Raw genomic sequence first — 19,335 nt, forward strand, 5'->3', positions numbered from 1 at the left:
AGGGTCCAGCCGCTCTTATCTGCTGCCCAGGACCCCCCCCCATGAAACCAACAAAGATTAAAGTTTAACCCTTGTTTAAATTTTTTTTTTTTTTTTTTTTTTTTTTTTTTTTTTTGGCCGCACTGCATGGCTTGTGGGATCTTAGTTCCCAGACCGGGGATTGAACCCAGGCCCCGGAAGTGAAAGTGCCAAGTCCTAACCACTGGACGGCGAGGGAAGTCCCTCTACTCTTTTCTTTCTCTTTCTTTGGCCGGTGTTATAAGAGGAGGGTAGCTTCTGGAACAGCCCCAATATGTCAGTAGCTGAACGTAATGAAATGAATATATTTATTGCATGTTGAATAATTCAGGCAGCTCTCCTCCAAATGACCACCCAGTGGCTCATGCCTCCTCTGTCCTGTGTCCCTAGCCTTTGCTGTCTTCAGAGTCTTCTCTGTTTAGCTGGCAGTTAGGAACAGAAAACCATCTCTCTCTCAGAGGACTACAGGCAGAGCCTAGAAGCAACACATCTGTCTTCATCCCACATTCCACTGGCAAGAGCGTGGCCTCACCAGACTGACGTGAGACCGTGATGTGTAGTTTCTTGGTGTATTTTGTAGCAAAGGGGGCGGGGTTTGTTTAATAATTAGCCAATCTCTGCTGCATCGCCCACTGTCCCATTCTCTTAGAATCCTGCCCGATATTACAAGTAGGTTAATGGAGTGAACCCAGTTCTGCTGATGTATAAGCTAGCAAGAGTATTTCCTCTTCCACCCAGGTAAAATAATGCTTAAGTCTCATTAAAATGGATGTTTCCAAAAGGGCTACCAGAGCTGAACTAAAACACTTATTCCCATATTTCCAGCAAACATCGCTGTCTAATATAAATTTTATACTACTATGACATTTCTACATTTTGAGGCTTCTAATTATAAAGGTCCCCCTTAGTAGCTCTCGACTTTTTAGAAAATATAGGTAACATCTTTGTCCAGTCAAAATACATTATCAGTCATGTTAATAATGAGATTTTTCAGGAAGAGGCAGAGCAGAAGAGACAAACTTAGGATGGGCAGACCTTACGCTATCAAGGTATCGCCCGGGTGGCTGCTTCCTTTAACTCCCCTTCCCAGAGGTTCCAGGAATTTTGATAAACCTGACAAGACATGCAGGGAACATGGTATAAAGGTCATGCTGTACCTAATGAGCTAAATGAAGGCAGTAATAATGAGCTGATGCATTAGTCCACAAGCTTATGTAAGGAAAGAAGGGTTATTTTAGGTCCACCCTGAACAGAGGCCAGAAAGATAATAACAACGTTTCAAGATGAAGCCGCGTAGGAATAGTGGATGACTCGGGGGGGTAATAATGGCCTAAGAGCCTTGTGATTTTACACTATCTATCTGCTCATACCCAGCCCAAGCTAAAGAGTAATGACTTGTATAGGGGACGGAGGGCACACGGTGGACGGACAGACATACAGATGCCATGAGGCATTTATTCTTTTCCACAGAACAATGAGGTCTGTGTGGGAAGCTCGTAAGGAAAGTCTAAGAAAACTTAGCCATCAAAAGAGCATCAGGAACAAGCAGAATAATTGCAAAACAAATTGGCATAGTGAGAAGTGGCCCATGTCTTTGTATTTGGACGGATTCTTTTCTAGTCCTAACATAAGAGGCCAAAGCCAAGCGTGTCATGTGGATGAAGGGGATACTTCAGTTTACCTTTATAAAAGAAGAGACAAACCCAAGGAAAAGGGGAAACTAGATACCCCAACATTTGGCACAGCTCACATTTAAAGGCCATGAAGCTTGAGTTGTTGATGCCATGTCTCCAGATGGAATCGTATAATATGTGGTGTTGGATGGATGGCTTTTTCACTTAGCATAATATCTTCAAGGTTCATCCATGTTGTAGCATGTGTCAGTACTTCATTATTTTTATGGCTGAATAATATTCCACAGTATGGATAGACCACATTTTGTTTGTGTATTTGTTGATTGATGGGCATTTGAATTGTTTCCACCTTTGAGCTATTGTAAATAATGCTATTTATAATAATAATGATATAAACATTCATGTACATATTTCCATGTGAATATATGTTTCATTTCTCTTGGGTAGATACCTAGGAGAAGAATTGCTGTGTCCTGTGGTAACTCTAATTATTTAAGGACCTGCCACCCTATTTTCCAAAGTGGCTGCGCCATTTTCCATTCCCACTAGCAGTGTATGAGGATTCTAGTATGAGGATTAAGATTTGTGCACATCCTCGTCAAAGTTTGCTATTTGACTTCTTGACGAGAGCCTTCTTAGTGAGTGGGAAATGGTATCCCATTGTGGTTTTGACTTGCATTTCCCTGATGACTAATGATTCTGAGCACCTTTTCACGTGCTCATTGGCTATTTGTATCTCTCCCTTGGAGGAATGTCAGTTCATATCCTTTGCCCACTCACTAACATTTTCAGCATCAACTTTCACCTGCTTATCTCTGAAGTCTTTGTTACTATTTGCTGAGTAGCTATGCACATGTCTGCTGTTATATAAAAGACCTCTGTCATTCTACGTAAAAAATGTTTCTTATCGTTTATCTTTTCTGACTTCATTTTCTGACCAGGTTCTTTTCCTCCTCCTTTTATTTTTTTTTCCTGTTTTAGGAAGATTGTAATGGAATATTCAGAATTAATGTAAGTGTGTCCAAGAACTTGAATTTAAAATTAAGACCTGGAGAGAAAAAACCTGGATTTTGGGTGCCCCGTGTTTGGTAAGCATATCAGAAAAATATCCTGAAAAATGCTATATTTGTCAGTATAAGGGGTTTTTCCCCAGTTTTATTGAGAAATAATTGCCATACATCACTGAATAAGTTTAAGGCAAACAGCATGATGGTTCAATTTACATATATTGTAAAATGATTATCACAATAGGTTTAGTTAACATCCGTCACCTCATATAGATCCAGTTGAAAGAAAAGAAAAAAAATTCTCATGATGAGGACTCTTACTGTTCTCTTAACAGCTTTCCTGTGTATCACACAGCAGTGTTAACTATAGTCCCTATGTTGTACATTACATCCCTAGTATTTATTTGTCTTATAACTGGAAGTTTGTACCTTTGACCACCTTTCTCCACTTCCTCTCCTCCCCCCACCTCTGGTAAACACAAATCTGATCTCTTTTTCTATGAGTTTAGTCGGAGGGGTTTTGCTTTTGTTTTTGTTTTGTTTTGTTTTTTTAGATTACACACACAAGTGAGATTATACAGTATTTGTCTTTGTCTGACTTATTCACTTAGCATAATGGGCCTTCATGGTCCATCCATGTTCTATATAAGTATATATAGTATAAGGTTTTAAAGCAGTATAATATGGCATGAAACTAAAAGTAGTTCTGCTAGCAAGGCAAAGCACTGAATTACAATAGGATGCAAAAACAAAAGAAATAAAATAAGGAAGCGGTACACTGAGTCCCAGTGTTGCTTCATGAAACTAATGAAATATCACTGCAGTATTTTTCTAATAGTTTAAAGTATATATCTGGACTCACATAGCTTTAAAAATTAGTGAGGCTTATAAAAAAAGAGTGAAATAATGCCATTTGCAGCAACATGAATGGACCTAGAGATTATCATACTAAGTGAAGTAAGTCAGACAAAGACAAATATCATATATTGCTTATATGTGGAATCTAAAAAAAAATTGATACAAATGAACTTACTTAAAAATCAGGAAGAGGCTCACAGATATAGAAAACAAACTTATGGTTACCAAAGGGGAAAGGGGATGGGGGGGGATAAATTAGGAGTATGGGATTAGCAGATACAAACTACTACATATAAAATAGATAAAAAATAAAATCCTACTGTACAGCACAGAAAACTACATTCAATATCCTGTAATAAACCATAATGGAAAAGAATCTGAAAAAGAATGTATATATATATAAATTTATATATATATAAATTTATATATATATAAATATAAAAAATTTTTATATATACATATACATATGTATGTATATCTGTGTATATATATATGTATATATAACTGAAGCATGTATATGTGTGTGTGTGTGTATATATATATATATATAGCTGAAGCACTTTGCTGTATACCTGAAACTAACACAACGTTGTAACTCAACTATACTTCAATAAAAATAAATAAAAATTTTTTAGAAAATTAGTGAGGCTTAAAAGAAAAAAGATTTTCTATCAATTTTTAATCAAATCTTAATTCAACTTTTAAACCAATTTTTAACAATTTTAACAATTTTAATCAAATTAAAACTAAACTCATACTGACTTTATATCTTTAAGGAAGATCTGATGTCCTCATAACAGTTGTAGAGAAGCCTAGATCATAAAACTATTTCAATTTTAAAACCCATTTACATTGAAGGATTTTGTTGTTGAAATCCTGGAAGGGAATAATCAGTAACACAATTGATTTTATCTAACTGCCTCTTTAAAACAATTTTTTTTAAATAAGTTTTCAAAGCATTTACATCAAAGCCAGAAGTATCTGGTACCTTCTTTCTCAACCATTTCCCTAATGACTATGAATGAAATCTCTCAGTCTGCTTCACTGATGCACAGAGTGTTCCATCAACTTCATTTGTCCTTTTAAATCGTTAATGTTTCTTTTTATTTCATTTTTACCTCTTAGACTAATGAGTGAACCACAGAAACTGCTCTGCTTTTGTCACAATTGATGTTCTCTACTAAATGTCAAAACTCTTTAAAAGGAATAGCATTTCACCCAGTTGTACCCTTAGGACTCGTTCTTACCTGCTTTGGCATTTCTCTAATATGAAATTCACTTTCATAAACAATTCAGTATAATTTATATTGGTTTTCTTTTAATACCAAAGAACTGTGGAAAAAAGATTAATTTTGGATGTGAGGCTTGAGCATGGGTAGAGAAGTATATAACACATGGGAATATCTTTATCCCAGTGTTAACTAGAAAAGCAGTCTAATTTACATTACAATGAAAAATTAAAGAAGCATAAAATGTTTATTTTGTTGTGAGAGTAAAACTCATTATTATACCGTAAATAATTTACTTATATCAGGACATCAGGTTTTTTTTCCAAAATTTTTTGGAATTTTGTCTAAAGTCTCAAAGTTGAGGTCAAGGGGAGATTAAAGTATCTTGACATTCTAAAGAGGCCAACTAAACCAATCCCATCAGAACTTACTAAAACATCATCCATCACCCAGCTCCTGTAAAAGAAAGAAAACACTGCATTCAAAGATAACATCATGGTAGTGAATGAAGTCAAGAGCAAAGTGTGCTATGGCGTCACGCCGCCTTCCCTGTGGGGAAAGGTGGATGGCGCTTCTCCTCTTCCTACGAGGACCCCTGGAAGGACCAGTTGATATCAGAGTTTGACAAGGCAAGAAGAGAGGCTCTTGTGGGCAAGCCGCTCGTCACCATCTGGGAAGACGGGGTGATCTGCTTCTGGAGGGCCACGTCATCCCTGCCAAGGGCCACCTGACCTGAGCCTTCTTGTTGGAACCCTGCTGCAAAGGGCTGTGTGCTGGGGACAGGGTGCCCTATGGGAAGAAGCTGTGGGAACGTTTCCAGGAGTTGGAGCTGAGAATCACCCAGAGGCTACACTCATAGCAGGAAGAGCACACTGGGGCATCCTCATGCTGGGGAGTGTAGTCATAGAAAATGTGAGGTACAGTAAGGCCGACAGATAGAGAGCACTACCACTGAAAAGAGAGTTTGTTACTCATCGTTCCCAAGAGGAGGGGGCATGCCACTCCACGGGGGGCCACCTGGGGAAGCACCAGGGTGGGTCAGCAGGCAGAGAGGTGGGGAGAGCTGGGGCCAAGAGCCTTTACTGTGGTTTCCCTGGGAAGGAACGGGTGAGGCAGGGCAAGCGGACTTAGGGATGGCTAGTTTGAATAATTGTAATGGGCTGTAGAGCATAGAGGCCATCCATTGTGGTCTGGTACCTGGCACTGGGGTGATTCGGGCAGGTGGATGGTGGCCCAGAGTGTGACAGCCTGATAGAGGAGGTGATTGGTGGTGGTGGTGGGGGTGGACTCTGGGTTAGTTGGTTTGTATTTGAAAAGCACACCCTGAAAAGGGCTCATCTCAAGGTCGGGGGGAGGACGAGGGAGGCACGAGGCCAGGAAGGGTGACTCAGGCATCTTACCGGGTGTCTGGAACAAAGTGCGTCCAGCGTCTGTATGTGGGACAAATGCTCAAGTGCCAAGTTCACAGAAGCTAGAAACACTGTTCAAACATGGAGTGTTTCTTGGGAACACCTAAATGAGCTCCGTGAAGGAACTGTGTGAAGGAACTGCTGTGAAGAGAGCGCCAATGGCCACAGTCCAGCGGAGTCAGACACACAAGATGTGACGTCTCTAACCCCAGCTGCATCCCACCGCTTCTTGTAAGACCCAGGCAGTCACCAAGAGGAGGAGTGGGCTAGAGTGGCTGACACTCTTTTTCCCTCCTCAGACCACGGGTCAGGCTTGAGCTGCGGAGGGTGAGACCCTGGTACAGGTTTGAATGCAGTGGGCATTTTAGAATGAGGCTGACTATATACCGAAAAGCTCTGGGCTCTCCCCGAGGTGTCAGGAAGGAAGTAGGATGCACTGGAAGGTAGCATTAGGAGGAGAGTAAGCTGTTTCCGGTTGGACCCTACGGCGTTCAACCTGTTCCATAAAACCAGCTCTCTTAAGATTTTTAAATCAGCTAACTGAAATGTAATGTTTTATGTAAGCTATTAAGGACTTCAAGTTCAATGACATTTTAAAAGCACAAGCAAACAGAGGGACATCACTTGAACGTTATCACAATAGCTTTTCCCATTTGTTCAGAATATTGTGACTTGGGTTAGTTTTAGTGAAATATAAATCTTTCATCAAATAAATGTCAACTGTAACCATGATAATTTTCACATTTTGTTTGTCTAATAATCTCGTCAAGAGTTAGCAGCTGAAATTTTTGTAATTTTATATTGACTAATTTATGATTAAGAAAATAACTTATATCTGGGAATTAGCCTAGAGGAATGCTATGATAATTATAATTAGGACATAAATATGCACTAGCTAATTCAGGGGACAGTCTGGCTTCTGCATTCTCTCTTCAGATGAATACATTCATTTTCCTCCAAATTACTCAGACTTGATGAGATAAAAATTACCTTGGTAAAAAGGATTAAACATATCATATATTATAAATATTGTGTGTTTTGTCTTAAGCAGAGGTCTGGGATTTAGGAAAAGGAAATGCAAGGGAGAGAAATCAACAAAGTATTCAGTTTTACAATAAATATATTTACTAAGTGTTTACTCTTCACCAGGAATTATGCTGTCACTGGGAACAAGCTATGGCCTCTGACCCCTAAGAGCTAGAAGTCCAATGGAGAACAGAAAATAAAATTTAAAATAATTTAATACAATATGCTGAAGTTTTAATGCTACATAAATAAGCCCCTAAGCTCACTTGAAGCTCACCAGAAGCTTACCTCTAGGTAATTTCAAATTACACTGCGATACATTCTAGGCAGAAAGAGATCAGATTTTTTTTGTTGAGTCTAAGGCTCAAACAATTTGGGTACACTCTCTAAGAAAAAGGATATAAAACTACTTTGCTTTTTTAAGTTTAACAGAAACATTTGACTATGTGAACTCACTCCTGGGCCCCTTCCTGAGTCTTGGAAGGGACCTGTGTCAGGGAGGGGCCCTGAGGCTTACCTTTAAGTTTCTTTTGCTCCATGATGTATCAGCCTCTGATTCTAGGGTACGGAGAGGCAAAGGGTTCAGTGGTACACGCAGGACAGAGGCTGCTAATCCAAACAATGACTGGACCAGGGAGAAGGACCTAGAGGAGAAGACACCCAGTTAACTCTTGAAGGGTGAATAGGAATTAGGCAGGTGAAAGGGGGAGGAGCCATGGGCAGGTGGGAGTGAGGGGCGAGGCAGAGGTAAGATTGTTGCAGGCTGTGGAAACTCAAATTGCTATTACCAAAGAGCGAGGCAAAAAGCAGTCTGCATTCCAGGAAGTACTAGTTTCTGATTTCTTTAGATGGCAGAGCTGTGTAAGATACAGGGTACCATTTTGGCCCATGTTATCCCCTGCATTTCCACATCCCAGGGCAGAGGCTAGATTCCTCTCCTCCATGGCACCCCCATCTTCCCAGAGGAGAAGCAGCTCTCCTTATCATGACCTGGGGTCCCTGGAGCACTTGTCACTGGGAGGTAGAAAACTCAGATTGTGAGGTCAGAACTGATTCTTCATTTTTCTGAATTGGATAGACAATGTTGTAATCTTTTAAAAATTAACCAGAAAAGATAATATTTAAATAGCCTTCCAGATCAAGGGAGGACAACAGGAAAAATGACAGTAATGGACTGTGTTTGGGATTTGTTGAAGTCCTCTGTAGTTATTGGTAAAGTTTCAGACTTTCCAATTTTAGTGTCATGAACAAAGCATAAACATATCCAATATGATTAAAACTGAGACTTTTAATGTGGTATATTCTTCCAGCAATTTAAGTCTATGATTCTCCATTTTACTTTTCTTGCTTTAGCCTGAAAGTGTATTTTAACATATTCTAACCTCTAAAGGATGTGGAACATGAGAATAGTTTGGGTTGCTGCAAATTCAGCTAAAAAAAGCACTTTTACATAAAGAAAATGGATGGGTAAGAAAGTTCAACATCAGATCTGAGAGCTGACTCACTTGGTTTAAAAAAAAAATCCTTATTCAAGAAAATTGTGGCATCTGTAGAATCCTTACAGAGTCTGTCTGCTGTAAAATATATTAAATTTAATTGAAACCCCCAAAAGGAAAGATTGTTGGAAAAATACAAGAGAATATGCTTGTCTTTCATACTTAAAAAATATAAATCAGAATCCCTAAATATTAATTTCTGACTGGGGCTTTTTTACTATATAGAAAACATTTCTACCAATCAGCTTTAAACCTTTAAAAATAAGTCAGTCTCAGTTTTATGTTTTCTTATTAGATTCCCACATATTTAGTGTTAAAAAAAGAAAACTTATAAAAGTATATCTCATGATAGTCTCTAGTTTTGAAAACCATAAAAGGTGGTAGAAGAATACTAAACTGGATTCCCCCTAGAATGTTGCCTCCTGTGAAGGTTAACTTTTGATAAATGTGCTAGCAAGAAAAAAAAATTATCAAAATGTAATTCAGCTAGGCTTCAGTAGGCCTACTTTAGTCAATAATCCTGAGCTCAGGTCATCAAATTCAGGAAATGTGTTGATAGTCATGATTTTTCCAGCATGTGGTTGTCTAAATCTTTTAGTTATTTAAAATAGCCTCAGAAAAGGGGGATTAAAAAAAAAAAACTGAAATCTTCTTCTGTTAACAAATATGTTAGCTAAGACCTGTAATGACTAGGGGAGATGCAGTGTAGTAGAAAGATGTTAGTGGAAAGAAAAAAGTATACACATGTCAGAAAAATAAGAAATGAGACATCCCCTGACCCCCCAAAAATAGAGGGTCCAAAATGTTTTAGAACTCAGGAGTTAACTGTGCGGTAGACAGCACACTATACACTGGGGTCTACAAGAAGTATCTGTTGAGAACATTTGGAGTTAATGAGAGAAAAACACCCACCTGGGAGGGGGTGATCTGGAGACACATAGGGTATGTGTCACCTCAGGAGCCTCTAAAGCATCACTAGGTCACAGCATGCTGCTCACGTGATGACACAGAATTAAGTGGCCAAATTCTACTCATTTTACACTTTCTGTACTAACACCAGGATTTGTAATTCATGCCTTTAGGAAGGTTTTCTAATGTAAAACCATTTCAAAATTCACATCCAAACTCCAAGGCCCCTTTGTAAGAATCTCATGCACAAGTTCTAACCAGAAAGTCCTCAGTATACTAATCAGGACCAGCCAGAAACATTGCAGAACCTCTGGAGCTAGAAGTCGAGGGACATAGCATTTTATTGTTTTCGATTGAGAACACCCCATCATTGCCTAATAATTAACTGCATAATTAATAAATTCTAACACATTGATGCATTCTTATGAGTTCGCAAACAAATGCCATCGAACCTACCTTCCAAGTGCCTATACTTTGCAACCAAGATTGGAAAGAGTTATAGATATTGCCTTAGGGTGCTTCTCACTGGAATTCCACGGAACATTCCTCTTTCTGACTTGCAGGGCGAATCCTCGGAACTTTAATTTTGACAATGTGGGCAATGCTATGCTGGCATTGTTTGAAGTTCTCTCCTTGAAAGGCTGGGTGGAAGTGAGGGATGTTATTATTCATCGTGTGGGTCCGGTAAGCACGCACTGGAATCCTTTGAATGTTACCACAGCTGCTTTCATTGGCTTTGATGAATAACCGTATTTTTCATTTATACAGATGCATGGAATCTATATTCATGTTTTCGTATTCCTGGGTTGCATGATTGGACTGACCCTTTTTGTTGGAGTAGTTATTGCTAATTTCAATGAAAACAAGGTAAGAATTCTTGGTTTGAATTCCGCAGCGTTTATTCTTTCCTAGCCGCTCATTTTGAGTTCCCTTTTCCACACACGGCGTGAAGTCGCATTAAACTGTAAAGTGACCGGTGTAAATAATCTCTATAACTATTTTACAGGCTACCTCATTGCTGCCTTTCAGGCACATTATTTCAGAGCACAATTCTCTTGCTAAATTTCCTCTTTTGGTAATGGTGTCATTAATTTGCCGAGGACTGAAAAACGCATCTCCTATTGTTCAAATTGAAAGGATGTGCAGCAAGGTATTAAAATACAGTAGCTGAAACCGATGCACTGATTGCAGGTAATATGCCTTTCACTAAGTGTAAATTGGTTGCTTCTGTGTAACTCAGTAGGTGAACTCAGAATTTTTTTTTTTTCTTTTTTTTTTGCGGTACGCGGGCCTCTCCCTGCTGTGGCCTCTCCCGTTGCGGAGCACAGGCTCCGGACGCGCAGGCTCAGCGGCCATGGCTCACGGGCCTAGCTGCTCCACGGCATGTGGGATCTTCCCGGACTGGGGCACGAACCCGTGTCCCCTCCATCGGCAGGCAGACTCTCAACCACTGTGCCATCAGGGAAGCCCACAAAGCAATATTTAACCAAATTATTTTAAAAAGCTAGCAAATCCAAAATCCGATGAAAGGTAGATAGTAATGTATTTCTCTAAGAAACTCATAAATCAAAACAAAAAGAACATGTTAGATTTGACACAATGAAGACGTTTGGTCCAATGGACATATAAAGGTCTCTGACAATTTGAGACTGTGTATTACTTTCAAGTACAAAATGTATCAAGTACAAAATGTATCATCTACAAAGTCATAAAACAATAATTACCAAAGAATTGATAATGTACACAACATGTTCTCTATCACAATTTTAAAACATAGCAAAAAATTCCCCATAATTTGGAAATATTAAGACTGCATTCTAAGTAATTTTTGAGTTACAGAAGAAATCAGAATAGAAAATCACAAAGCATTTAGATAAATCATTTATAAAAATCACATTAAAACTCACAAGGTATAGATAAATCAGTAATTAGATGGAAACTTATAGCTTTTAATTGTATATGTTAGAGAATAATCAAATAGTGATGATTAACATGCCAAATACACAAATCAATAAATTATAATCAGAGCAACAAAGTGAAATAGAAGAAAATGGGAGGAAGAAAATAACAAAGATAAAAGAACAGAAAATTAGTGATATAGAAAACAAAGTAACTTATAGAAAAGCTCAAGAGTGAGAAAAACTGGTTTGTTGAAATAAATTAGATTGATAAGACTCTTACGGGGGTGAGCATGAACAAAAGTGTGGAAAAACAAGCCATGGTAAGTATAATAGTGCCATAATTGTTACAGGGATAGAAAGTTAGGCTTACAGAATAGAACAGAAAGCCCTAGGAGGGACCCATGTGTATATGAAGCAGAAGTAGCACAACAAGTCAGTGGAGAAGCTGAGACCATCCATAGTGGTGCTGGGATAATTAATTGATTGTCTAGGTCTCAGAAATTAAACTGACATTTCTACCTTACACCATACTCAAGAATAAATTCCAGATGAATGAAAGACCCAGCTATGAAAAGCAAATTTTAAACCATTTTTAAACCATGGAGAATGTGCTTTTAACCCTGGAGTAGTTGTAGAGTTCTTGACATTAACCACAAAGTGAAATCCATAAAGAAAAAAATTTATAAGTCAGATTACATTAAAAGGAAAAGTTTCTGAATGATAAAAGACACACTAAGCAAAATTTAAAAAAAAAGCAAGCTAAGACTAAATACTTACAACTCACATAACTGACAAAATATTAGTATCCAGAATATATTAAGAATCTCTACAAAACATCAAAAAGTAAATATCCAAATACAAAAATGAGCAAAGAATATGAACAGGCAATTTACAAAGGAACACACAGGAATCACCTTATATATGCATTGAAAATGTTTCGTCTCATTAATATTAAAACTAAATCAGATACGTTTCACACCCATCAAATGACCAAATTAAAATGTCTGATAAAGTCAAGTATTGGCAAGAATATAAGGAAATGGGAACACTTGTAGAATGAAACCAATTTTCTTGGTTATTGCTCTTTGGATAGCACCTTGGAAATCTCTGGTAAGTGTGGAAATGTGTAAACTCTGAGACCCCAGCAGTTCCTTTCCTAGAGATTTACCACAGAGCAAGATGTTTACTGTGAGACAGTACCCGTGGGTTTACTGCAGCATCATTTATAGTCCATAAACCTAAAATGATAACTTCTGATATATTTGTACAGTGGGATACTGTGTGATCAGTTCAAATAAACGAATCAGATCTAGTATCTAGTTGTATGGAAAATGTAATTTTCAATGAAGATAAAAACAAACTGGGGACTTCCCTGGCGGTCCAGTGGTTAGGACTCTGTGCTTCCACTGCAGGGGTCTGGGTTTGATCCCTGGTAGAGGAACTAAAATCCTGCAAGACGCAGCGCGCGGCCAAAAAAAAATATATAGTAAAAAACAAACTGCGTAAATTCCCACATGTTGGATACCATTACAGAAATTTATAAATTTAAAAACAAACACATTCTTGTATATTTATATATACATAAGCAGCCAAAGTCTGAAAACATAGTGAGGAGGACATTCCCCTGAAAGATAGTTAGCTCTGTGTCAGGAAAGGCAGGATGGGAGAGGGGAGGTGGTTTTTTCCCCAGTTTCTTAAATTATATTTCTGCCTTTGTAATATAATGTAATGAAATGTAATGTAATATATTCAAGTGCATTTTAATGATGTGCTCTATTATATAACAAAGAATATCTGATCTCATTTAACCGATTGTCACAGCAAATTTCTTAAATATGCAATTCTCTGACCTCATACCACTTAAAAATAGTTTCACAATTGCATGTAACAGAATGATTTCTAAAAAGACACAATAGCCTTAACCAGAAGCAGCAGCATTGATAAGCTATCATTTTGCTGCAGCTTTTTCTACTATGAAAGGAAACTAACCACTGTTAGAGAGTATCTCTTTTAGAAAATCTAATCATACAGAAAACCTTCTTTAGATTTTCCCAAACCTGAATATTATACATGTTCAAAGATGCCAACTGAAGGCTGCTGAATCTTCTCTGAACCCCCGGCCCTCTTTTCTGGAACTTCTCTCAAGACCACGTTTGAGAATTCTGACCCTGTTTATCGAACCACCATGGTATAGGAAGAATATCTTTGTTTTAAACCCACATTAATCTTGTTTGTGTCAGCAGCGCATTTGCGATGTCCTTGGTGTGGAGCACATGACAAAAGGTCTTTCTCTGTTTTCCTTTGTTTATTAAGGGGACGGCTCTGCTGACTGTAGATCAGAGAAGATGGGAAGATTTGAAGAGCCGCCTGAAGATAGCACAGCCTCTTCATCTGCCACCTCGCCCGGGTATCAAAGATGCTCTGATTTTATTCATGTTGGGCACTAGTGTTCATGATTCCCCAGGAGTCTAAGATTTCAATTAAAATAATCATCATGAGGCCACTAGGCGATTGTGCAGAAGTTAATATAAAAACAGGCTCCAAACTACAGATCTCTCCATAGGCTATTAAAATCAACCACCCAAAGGCCGTGCTTCTGTGCTCTCAGGATAAGCCTTAATGAAAAAATGAATTGTTAAATAAATATATTTGTGCTTGCCTTTTAAACATATGAGTGAAATGTATTAAACTGACAGAAACTGAATGATGCGAATCTCCTTCCAGTGCAGACGGTGTCATGCACCGTCGTTTTAAATATTCAGACCCAGCCATTCCTGCAAGACACTTCACAGTAGATTGAACTGTAGGAGAAAAAAAAAATGTAATGGGTTTTAAGACGAGCATTAAAGAAAATGAAAGGCAAGAACGTAAATGTGACCGATGTCTAAAATGCCCTTGCCTAAACCTTTCTTTTCAGATAATGATGGTTTTAGAGCTAAGATGTATGACATAACCCAGCATCCATTTTTTAAGAGGACAATTGCATTACTCGTCCTGGCCCAGTCGGTGTTGCTGTCCGTCAAGGTACTCTATTTCACCCTAACACTCTGGGAATGAATTTTTTATTCATTGGTGGGTCCAAGAACATTGCAGGCAGCCATGTCCACTCACGGTCTACATTTATAAAAAATTTAAATTCACAATCATGTTCAGATGGGTGGAAGAGGGGAAAGTCTTTCCGTGTTGATGGAATGCAGGCACAGACGTGTGTGCTGTTTCTCTTACAGTGGGACGTCGAGGACCCAGTGACTGTTCCTTTGGCAACCATGTCGGTCGTTTTCACGTTCATCTTTGTTCTAGAGGTACAGTAATGAGTCAACTGGTGCTGGGGGCTGCAGTGCACATTTTAAAGCAAAACAGCGTCCTTCTTCCATGGCACTTCCTTTCACCTCCGCGTTCCGTTGCTTTTGAAGTCCTCTTTGGGGAACAGAATGCTCTTAGTATATTTCCTTTTCAGGCTGTTCTGCTTCGCTTGAACAAAGACTTCACTTTATATTTCCATTTTTCCAACTGCAAGAATTACTAACTGCTGTTGACGTTGTATCTGAATGTTGGCCTGTCTAGTTATGTGAGTTCAAATATTTACAGCAAACGGCACAAACCACTGTAATTCAGGGACTCAAATTACAATGTGGTGGCAGAGGGAGTTGGCCCAGACAAGATTATTTTAATATGTGGTCCATGTCACATTGCTTTCCAGTGCCATCTTCTTGGAAATGCAAGCAGATTTTTACTTTACCCTGTACCGGTTGATGTTTCCCAAAATCTATGGTCTTTTACTTGAGGAAGAAAAACGTCTTGCTATCAGAACTAGTCGTAGAAAAAGGAGAAAAGAGTGTGGAGAATATAGATTTACATATATACACAGACACATCAGTAATAAATTCTTCTCTTTGGTTTCTACATCCTTTAAAAAAATAATGTGCCTCAGGTTAGTACATTTAAATATATGCTGAACACTCAGCCTCAGTTCATTGTCTTCATTGTTTTTCCCCAGGTTACAATGAAGATCATAGCGATGTCACCTGCCGGCTTCTGGCAAAGCAGAAGAAATAGGTACGATCTTCTGGTGACGTCACTCGGCGTTGTCTGGGTGGTACTTCACTTTGCCCTCCTGGTAAGTGCATCACTAAAGTTTATTTTAGTTGGTAATTTCAGTTCAGGTAACCCTGTTTCCAGTCTCATTTCACTCCAGGTCAGCCTACTCTCAAGGGTCAGGTTAACCTCCCTAAAATTCAGCCTTGACCATGACGGACCCTCGGACATGCTTGCACACACACACACACATATACATGTGTACGTGTGCACACACTCGCACTCTTCACACAGACAAAAGCTGACCCCTCAGAGTCCTAGAGCCTGCAAGCCAGAAAGAGAAGGTCCTTCAAGATCCTCTGGTTTAACCCTCATTTTCTCAAAGGATAAAAAACAAGAGAGACAGAGAGAGACAGAGAGAGACAGAGAGAGACAGAGAGAAATGGAAACCGAGAGATGAAGAGACCTGCCTAAATTCACACACAAGCCAGAATCAGAGGACCTGAACCCAGTTCTCTGAGTGGAAGTGTAGCTTCCGTGCCACTACATTATAATTAGGGCTTCACGGTATGATTCTCTGATACTTTGCTGCCTTATTTTCTCCCAGACACCCGGCTGCCATTTCTCGAAAGCCATCATTCCCCATCTCAACACCTGAGTTCTCATTGTTCTGCCTAAAATGCATTCAGCCTCCCCACCCTCCATTCAGCTCAGACTCTACACCATAGGTGTACTTGATCGTGATCATGAGCTGTGTTGTCCAATAGAAATAAAATGTGGCCTGGATGTTATTTTAAATTTTCTGGGAGCCACATATAAAAAAGATATAAAAAAAGAAAGAGATGACATTAATTTAATAATACATTTTTAACCTACCATTTCCAAAATATTATCATTTCAATATGTCAGAAATGTAAAAATTATGAAGGAGTGAGACTACACCCTTTCTTTGGTATTCAATCTTTGAGTGCCTATTTCACATTGACAGCACATCTTAATTTAGACTGGCCACATTTCAAATGCTCACTGACCACGTGTGGCTGCCATGGTGGACAGCACAGGTCCAGAAGACCTGGTTCCTAATCCAGCACTTCAATCAAGTTATTTGTCTTCAGTGATCTTTTGTTCCCTGCTCTGAACTGGGAGTATATTTTCATAATTTACCTAGTCCATATGCGCATTATGAAGGTCAAGTATCTGAACTTCTTCTAACTGTAAAGATTATACAAGCCCATAACATTATTTTTTTTATATACAGCATGTTCTTATTAGTTATCTATTTTATACATATTAGTGTATATATATCAATCCCAATCTCCCAGTTCATCCCCCCCCCCCCCCCATAACACATTATTATAAATACTTTCTTTCTTTCTTCTTTAGTCTTCCTTGATCCCACCCAAAAGTAATTGGGTGGGCTTATTTTGCCCTGCTCTTCTGTCCAGTATCCCATCCTCTCCAGTGTCAGAGTCATGCAGGAAAATAATCCCTAATGTTACTGACCCCAGCTAGCTCAATCAGTAAAGCATGAGACTCTTAATCTCAAGGTCATGGGTTCATGGGTTCCAGCCCCATGTTGGCTGCCACATAGGTGCCAAATAAAAGCCAATACTCGAGATACAAGTGTCGGTAGGAAAGGAAAGGTTGCTTTAGTCAGGAGGCCAGCAATCTGGGGAGAAGGTGGACTCAAGTCCCAAAGAACCAACTCCCCACTGCCAGCCAGGGGGTGAGAGCTTTTAAAGGGGAGTTTCAGGGTTGTCTAGGTTGAGGGAGGGGGCTATGTGCAGAACAGCACTGTCAGCTCTGACAATCATCTTGAAATTGGTCATACAGTGACCTGAATATTATTTATAGCCCTTGAGGAGGAACTAAAGGTCCTTGACTTTGTTTAATGGCTAAACTATTATTACTTTGTCTTGTTTGACTGCTTTCCTTTGCTTCTGCATTTTCTCACTTCTCCAATTAAATTTATTCTTTGGCTAAAGTTTTTCTACAGACAGGAGTCAGGCAGAGGACATGGGCTGGGGGGGCAGGAGGTTCTGTTACGGGAAGGCCCCATAGGGTCCTGCTCAGTTACACTAACACAGAGAACCCCTTTACACACCACAAAGGCTTTGCTTTAGGATGAAATTCCTGTGCTCAGGAAGATACTGAGTGTCCTTAAAACAGTTGTCACCCCAGTTCATTTCCTTAAACGACAAAGGATCCAGAGCACTAAAAAGCTGCACGTCACCATGCCAGCAATTGAGAAGAATGTGATGGGCAAAAACAAAGACAGTCACTGCTCTCATGAACCTCGCAGCCTGGAATGTTAGATCGGTATTCATCGAATGCCCCCAGGTCAGTGAGAATTACAGCTATGGTGAGGGAGACGGAGAAACACGTGTCCCTGTGATGACACAGGAGAGTGCACGATGGCTTCATCAGAGAGATCCTGGAAGGCATCCCTGAGGGCGTGATGATTGCGATCAGTCTGTAGGGTGAGGGGAGAACATTCCAGGCAGCTGTCCCTATGATGGGAGGGTTTGGGAGAATAGTATGAGTGGAGTAGAAGGAGCGAGGGGAACGTGGTACAAGATCTGGTTGGGTAAGAGGTGTCAGACCTCTCAGGAGCTTGTAGTCCAGGTAAAGGATTAAGTCATCATCTCAGAAGCTGTGGGATGTCATCCCTTCCAGAATGCAAAGAGAGACGGTATCTACAATAGGCTCTGAGCTAACATGGAAAAGAGGAGCAGCAAAGCCCGTGTTTGTATCTTTTTCTAGACAAATTGTAGCCAAAAGCTATTCGGCCCAAACAGGAGAATGAGTAAACTTTCTAATTCTGGGTGTCCCCAAAGAGGATATCACATACCCGAAAGGCCAGCTTGCCTCTGCCTGACTGCTTCTGCTCTTCACCAAGAACCTGTGGTCCTGGAAGGTCATTCCTTCTCCACTCTATTTTGCAGTGGACTGTTGTGAAAGAAGACGCAGTCCTTGTTCCCATCCAAAGATGCTTCTGTGCAGACACATTCATTTCTTTGCACCTCACCAAGGATCTTCCCTTCCTGGGGGCCATCTGTGACTGTTGTCATTTGACTAAGCAAGGCTCCCGGGGAATAATCACGCCTTGGCATCAGCTTAATGCCACTGTCGTTACTGCACCTGTAGCCGGTGGGGTCTTTGTTCTCAGATGAAGCTTTCTTAGTCATAGAGCACACTGAGTCTTCTCTTTTTTTTTTAATTAATTTTTATTGGAGTATAGTTGCTTTACAATACTGTGTTAGTTTCTACTGCACAGCAAAATGGATCAGCTATACATATACATATATCCCCTCTTTTTTGGATTTCCTTCCCATTTAGGTTACCACAGTGCATTAAGTAGAGTTCCCTGTGCTCTACAGTAGATTCTCATTAGATATCTATTTTACATATAGTATCAATAGGGTATATGTATCAATCCCAATCTCCCAATTCCTCCTACCACCCCCCTTTCCCCCTTGGTATCCATGCAAGAGATGTTACCAAGTCATCTCTTGCTGCCAATCACACACTTGAAGGAAGAGCTGGATGTGTATTCAAGAGGGAGGACTTCTCTGAAATCAGCTCAGACGAATGTGCATGTGGCCGGCTTCAGCTTCCTTCAGAGAGAAGGAAGCTGAAACTGATCCCTGGCAATCTTTTCCAACACCAGCACCCCCTCTGGTTGTAGAAGGAAGCCAGGATTCTTTTATCTCCTGTCTCCCTCGACTTCTTCACTTGCATTGTTATCCTAGGGTTTTCTCGCTCCTCAAAGGACCTGGTCACTATTTTGTGTAAAATAAGTTTTAAAATACA

At 39.6% G+C, this 19,335-nt stretch overlaps 1 protein-coding gene across 1 annotated transcript in view; it reads left to right on the plus strand.

Annotated features, from left to right (window-relative positions):
• The window catches only part of NALCN (sodium leak channel, non-selective), a 292,250-nt gene that overhangs the window by 253,743 nt on the left and 19,172 nt on the right, over positions 1–19,335 (plus strand). The window contains exons 28-34 of the mRNA XM_029210183.1: positions 2,634–2,740; positions 10,150–10,270; positions 10,355–10,453; positions 13,801–13,894; positions 14,405–14,511; positions 14,715–14,789; positions 15,485–15,604. Of these exons, the coding sequence (XP_029066016.1) occupies positions 2,634–2,740; positions 10,150–10,270; positions 10,355–10,453; positions 13,801–13,894; positions 14,405–14,511; positions 14,715–14,789; positions 15,485–15,604 (723 nt within the window). The remainder of the gene's footprint in view (positions 1–2,633; positions 2,741–10,149; positions 10,271–10,354; positions 10,454–13,800; positions 13,895–14,404; positions 14,512–14,714; positions 14,790–15,484; positions 15,605–19,335) is intronic.

This window comes from Monodon monoceros, unplaced genomic scaffold, assembly GCF_005190385.1.
Source record: "Monodon monoceros isolate NGI ecotype Baffin Bay Population unplaced genomic scaffold, NGI_Narwhal_1 Super_Scaffold_8, whole genome shotgun sequence".
Taxonomy (NCBI): Eukaryota; Metazoa; Chordata; class Mammalia; order Artiodactyla; family Monodontidae; genus Monodon; species Monodon monoceros.